This window comes from Sinocyclocheilus rhinocerous, unplaced genomic scaffold (genome assembly GCF_001515625.1).
Source record: "Sinocyclocheilus rhinocerous isolate Xijiao unplaced genomic scaffold, SAMN03320098_v1.1 scaffold8, whole genome shotgun sequence".
NCBI lineage: Eukaryota > Metazoa > Chordata > Actinopteri > Cypriniformes > Cyprinidae > Sinocyclocheilus > Sinocyclocheilus rhinocerous.
The window spans coordinates 1,552,110-1,558,503 of NW_015666800.1; the positions used below are offsets into that span (position 1 = coordinate 1,552,110).

General features: G+C 43.2%; 1 protein-coding gene across 1 annotated transcript in view; it reads left to right on the plus strand.

Annotated features, from left to right (window-relative positions):
* The first annotated feature begins 1,706 nt into the window (after positions 1 to 1,706).
* LOC107733087 (isovaleryl-CoA dehydrogenase, mitochondrial-like) overlaps positions 1,707 to 6,394 on the plus strand; it is a 17,184-nt gene continuing 12,496 nt past the window's right edge. The window contains 5 exon segments of the mRNA XM_016544580.1: positions 1,707 to 1,736; positions 2,024 to 2,113; positions 2,199 to 2,250; positions 2,369 to 2,540; positions 2,753 to 2,844. Coding sequence (XP_016400066.1) covers positions 1,707 to 1,736; positions 2,024 to 2,113; positions 2,199 to 2,250; positions 2,369 to 2,540; positions 2,753 to 2,844 — 436 coding nt within the window.

Consider the following 6,394-nt stretch of genomic DNA (forward strand, 5'->3'; position numbering starts at 1 on the left):
ATCCAAAAACTTATTTTAAATGCAAAATTGATTTTCGTGCGCTCGAAATACTTTTTTCTTTGCGAAACGAACGTTTTCTCCACAAAACTCAGATCGCGCGCGTGCAAAATGCACTTTTGTGCGCTCAAAATATGATCTTTCGCGCGCAGAAATGTGGCTGAAATGTAATCCCATAGTTGCCAGGCATTTATCAGTATAACGCAATTATATTCACGTTCAATAAGAGCATCATTCACACTGGCCAAGAAACTGTTACAGAGCTGTCGTGTTCCTGACCTGACATTAAAAACACACAAAATACAGATCCAACCTTGAAATCGGAACATTTGAGTACATTTAGAAGTTAATTTAAAAGTTACATATTTTTAGGGTTTTAATGTATGATAGACTGACACTTTCTATGCTGCCTATGCTAAATGGACATGCTGTGTGGGTGTGAACGGACGGCGCGTTTTGATTGGACAGGATCATTTTATATGTCCTTTATTAGCTTTGATAGAAACCCACTGGAAAGTCATAACACCACTTACAGAAATCTGCTATTGATATGTTGCATCCGTTTGGACATGGTACTCTCATGGTGTTTTGGACATGTATCAGTTCTGAAATGAGGAGGCAAATGTCCCTCTTAGTCCAATATAAATTAATGATCCAGTTCTCTTCTTTTTTTTAATGGTGTCCATGTTAAATGTGTATGAAATAACCTGTTTCTTTACACTTTGTGTATTTTAATACAGTACCCTTATAGCACACCTCATGGAGACGTCTATTTGACATCTGCAAGACGCATTAGAAAACGTTTAGAAAATATCTTTAGGATGTTTATGATTTAGAATGTATGTAAAACTGACTTCTTAAAGACGTTTATCAGATGTTTGTACACATCAGATGCTTTCCAGATGAAGCGATCTTTAACAGACATCTTGCAGACGTATGTGTGCTATCTGAGTAACGTTCAAAAGTATAAAGTTCAGTGTTTTTTAAAATAAATTAATATTTATATTCAGCAAAGGTAAAATAACTACATTTATAATGTTACAAAAGATTTATATTTTAAATAAATAATGTTCTTTTGAACTTTTTGGTCATCAAAGAGACCTGAGAAAAATACTAAGCAGCAGAACCGTTTTCAACATTTCATTAAGAAATGTTTCTTGAGCGGCAAATCAGCACATTAAAATGATTACTGAAGGGTCATGAAGACCGGAGTAATGACTGCTGAAAATTCAGCTTTACCTTCATAGGAATAAATTACATTTTAAAAATATTGAAATAGATAAACGTTAAAGTTGTAATTCTGAAAAAAAAAAAAAAATTCACAATATTACTGTTTTTATTGTACTTTGATCAAATAAATTTATCCTTGATGAGCATAAGAGACTTCTTTCATTGAACATTGAAAATCTTACTGACCCCAAACGTTTGAATGGTGTACATATAGTGTAGTATATAGTATACATTTAATTAAAACGAAGTCACATCAGTGATTTATATACCTTTAATTTATCAGCACTAACTGTATTTGACTTTTGTTAATTATCAAAAATTACTTTTCATATTATTACTTATTAAATTCTGCAACTATATTTCTGTAACTGGATTCCTGCAGGCATAAAGGTACTTTTGGACAGGACTACTTACAAAAATTAGTTGAATTTATACATTTGATCTAATATTTGGTAATATTTGTTTTGATTTGGCCTTCTATGCCTACTCAGAGAAAAGGTAAAACCTTGGTATGTAGGTCACTGTAATACCTTGATAATCTTTGAAGCACCATGAAAAAACCACAATGTATGAATATTGCACACAGCAGCACAGTGTTATTGATGCCATTACTATACCATGGCATTACTGCCACTGTATTATTATTATTTATTTATTTTTATGTTTTTGTAAGGGATTTTATGCTAAACATGTACAGTTAGCATCATGAAATTGTTTTGTTGAGGTTTTTGGCAGCTCAGGTTATTTGTGGACAGTCTGCCCTGTGTTTATCATACATCTTTGTTTTGAACACCAGCTCAGACAGACAGTCCAGAGATTCTGTCAGGAGAAACTCGCTCCTTACGCTGATGAGTTTGATAAGAAAAACGAGTTTCCCTGCATGAGGGTGAGTTCCTGTACATGACAAGTATCATTACAGAGTCTCTCTGTAATAATCCTGAGTAATTAATTCTGATCTTTTTTTTAACTAGGAGTTTTGGAAGGAGATGGGTGAGCTTGGACTGCTTGGAGTTACTGCTCCAGGTTGGACCATTTACAGGCTGTCTTTAAATAATATTGTTTATGAAAAAATATTGAGCACAGTCTGATGGGATTCTCTTTGGAAAACATAAGGTTGTGATGTTTTTATCCATGTGTGCAGTGGAGTACAGTGGAACAGGATTGGGCTATCTTGATCATGTGATTGTTATGGAGGAGATCTCCCGTGTGTCAGCAGCTATTGCTCTCAGCTATGGCGCGCACTCCAACTTGTGTGTAAATCAGATGGTTCGACATGCTAATCAGAAACAGAAAGAGAAGTACATGCCGAAGGTGTGAGTCAAAACATTTATTCATTTACCAGAACAACTGCTGTCTATTACGTTTTCTATTAAACTAGCTTTCAAAAAACCGACCCCTGACATGATGCATTAGAGAAAATCAATTTTCTGCACTGTAAATGGAAACTAATTAAATGCATTTAGGTTATTTATGGATTTTAGGGTTCAGTTGTTTTTTCACAATTATGCATATGTTTGTGCTTCAGTTGATGACGGGAGCATGTGGGTGCCTTGGCCATGAGTGAGCCCAACGCTGGCTCGGATGTGGTGTCCATGAAACTGACAGCAAAAAAACAAGGTGACTAGCCTTCTGTTATCACTCTATGCTGCTCTGTTAGTAGTCGCCACTGTCTGCTGCTATAATAAGCACTTTTACATCAGTGCCATGGACATGTCATAGCTGGTTAGATATACATGTTATTTGTTGACTGATTTGTTAGATATATTGTCCTTTGATATATACAACCGTTCAAAAGTTTGGGATCAGTAAGATTTTATTTGTAAGTAAATTAAGACTTTTGTTCAGAAATAATGCAATAAATTGATCAAAGTGACAGAAAAAACATTTATAATGTTACAAAAGATTTCATATAAATTCTGTTCTTTTGAACTTTTTATGCATCAAAGAATCCTGGGAAATATGTCTCCGTTTTCACAAAAATATTAAGCAGTGCAACTGTTTTGAACATTGATAGTAATAATAAAAGTTTCTTGAGCACAAAATCAGCATATTTGAGTGATTTCTGAAGGAGCATGTGACGCTGAAGACTGGAGTAATGGCTGCTGAAAATTCAGCTTTACATCACAGGAATTAATTAAATTTTAATATATATTCAAATAGAAAACAGTTAAGTTGGAATAATATCTCACAGTTTTGCTGTTTTTACTGTATTTTTGATCGAGTAAATGCCGACTTGATTAACATAAGAGGCATCTTTCAAAAACATTAAAGGTCACATATTTTACACCTTTCTGGAGTTTTATTTTAAGTCTTGATGTCCTTAAGAATATATATTTGCGGTATAAGTACCAAAAACCATCTCAATATATTTTTACAGCTCCTCTCTCAGGAGCTCTGCAAAGAACAAGTCGATTTTGGCCTGTCTAATTAATATCCATGAGCCCCTCTTCTGATTGGCCTGTTGTTTTCTGAGTGACACACGGCCAGGCCAACCACAGGTAACTAGGGTCATGTATGCTGTAGCCTGCTGTGGACTGGTGATACTCACAAGGGAAACTGGAAGAAACACCGGTAATGATGGTCACTGCTGAGGGAAATGTTGTCCGGCCTTACATGTTTGAGCCGAACTCAGACCCCAAATCGGCGACGACAGGAGACAACCAACCACCTCCTCAAACGCGCTTACAACAGGATGTTTCAGAATGGTAATTAATGTATTTTTTTTTTCACGCACTGCTGTGTATGGCATTTGAGGTAATTGGTGAATTAGCATAGACAACAAAGTTCAGACATTGTTGAACAAACAATTTGCAACTGTTACTATTATTACACTTGTATACAAAACTTTGTATTATGCTTGTTATAGAGTGTGTGACATCACGTGCACTACCGCCGGTGGCAATAGACAACGGTTGACGCGGATGTAGCAATGATGTAGGTAGTTTCCTGACATCCAGACTGAACAGCGTTTTCTCGACATGTTTCCGTGTTGTTGTTGCTCAGCAATGGCATGGACGCGATGTTGTCTGGGGGTTTGGCAAAAGGAGAGTGGGACTGTGGGCAGTGCTTGGGGTGGTGACAGAAGGCGGTGACTGAGTAGTTCTTGTTAGGGTCTGTTAGGGAACAACGAGGCTGGATTCAGGTGCGGGTTCAAAAGGGACTTTATTGAGCACAGTTCGTGTGGTCGTGGAAACCCCAACCACACCGATGGGTGGAGAGCAGTGGCTGGAACAAGCCGCAACAGCGGCAGAGGAGACGGAGCCGGAGGAGCAGCCCGTTAATCCGAGCGAGAGGCTGAGAAGCCCAACGATGAGACCGCGGAGTCCCAGGGTAGGCGGATGCCGGAGGTAGCCCACGGTTCCTGAACGCACAGAGAGGTGCGGGACACAAAACAGACTGCTACGAGCACTGGAGCCTGGACGAGACAAGACAGAACTGGTGAGCGCTAATACTAGGACAGTCAGAGCTAGGGAAATAATTACAACGAACTGACAACATACAGAGAAACACGAGGAGCTATAAGGGGAAGCTAATGAGATGACCAGAACCAGGTGTGAAACAAGGAGGGCGGGGACAACGATCATACTGACATGCTCACGTGGCGAGCTGTCAAAACAGCTCACGCACAACACACAAACACAGAGACAGGTGATCAGACCCGAGACCCGACAGTACCCCCCCTCCCAGGAGCGCCACCAGGCGCCCCAGGAGGAGGCCCACCTTGTCGCCGACGGAAGTCCTCGATCAACGAACGGTCCAAAATGTCCCGGGACGGCACCCAGCATCTCTCCTCTGGACCATAACCCTCCCAGTCCACGAGATACTGAAACCCTCTTCCACGGCGTCGCTCGTCGAGTAATCTCCTAACCGTATAGGTAGGGGAGCCATCCACAAGACGAGGGGGTGGGGGGGCGGGAAGATCGCCGGCAGGGTTAAGGGGAGAAGAAAACACAGGTTTAACCCTAGAGACATGAAACACAGGGTGAACCCGACCAAGAGCAGGAGGGAGCTTGAGCCTTATCGCCACTGGATTAACCACCTTGGTGACGCGGTACGGCCCAATGAATCTGGGCGCCAGTTTACGAGAGGGCACCCGGAGAGGCAGATCCCTGGTAGAAAGCCATACCCGTTGACCGCACACATAGGTTGGAGGAGAGGACCGGCGACGATCGGCTGCTGCCTTGGTTCGTCCTGAGGTTCGGACCAAAACCCTCCTGACTTTCTCCCAGGTGCGGCGGCAGCGCTGAACGAAAGCCAGGGCGGACGGAACCGCAGCATCGGGTTCCTGTGATGGAAACAGAGGCGGTTTATATCCCACAGAACACCCAAAAGGGGACATACCTGAAGCCGCCACTGGAAGGGAGTTACGCGCGTATTCTATCCAGGAGAGCTGTTGGCACCAGGAACTCGGATTGTTGGATGTCAGACAGCGGAGCATTCTTCCAAGATCCTGGTTGGCCCGCTCGCATTGCCCATTGGTCTGTGGATGGAAACCGGAAGACAGACTCGCAGAGGCCCCGATCTGTCTACAAAATTCTTTCCAAAACCGGGAGGTGAACTGAGGACCCCTATCTGAAACCACGTCAACCGGCAATCCATGGAGCCGGAACACGTGATCCACCATCAGTTGGGCGGTCTCCCGGGCGGAGGGCAATTTGGGCAGGGGAATGAAATGAACCGCCTTGGAAAAGCGATCCACCACAGTGAGAACCACAGTGTTACCCTTCGATGGGGGAAGCCCAGAGACAAAATCAAGGGCGATATGTGACCATGGACGGGAAGGGACAGGAAGAGGATGAAGCAGACCATCGGGAGGGCGATTCACTGGCTTACATTGGGCGCATGTGGGGCAGGCCAACACAAACTGTCTGACATCTGCGGCCAGTGTGGGCCACCAGAAGCGTTGACGGATGGCAACCAACGTTCTCCGAATCCCAGGATGGCAAACCAGCCTGGACGCGTGACCCCACTGAAGGACCTCGGGGCGCAGCGCAGCCGGCACCGGCAACCTGCCCGCCGGGCACTTCCCTGGCACTTGCACCCCTCGACCGGCCTCCTCTACTCGCCGCTCGATACCCCAAGAAAGAGCCCCGACCACCACCCCTTCAGGAAGAATGGCTTCGGCCGTAAGCTCCCCCTCCGGAGCCCCGAACAGGCGCGAGAGAGC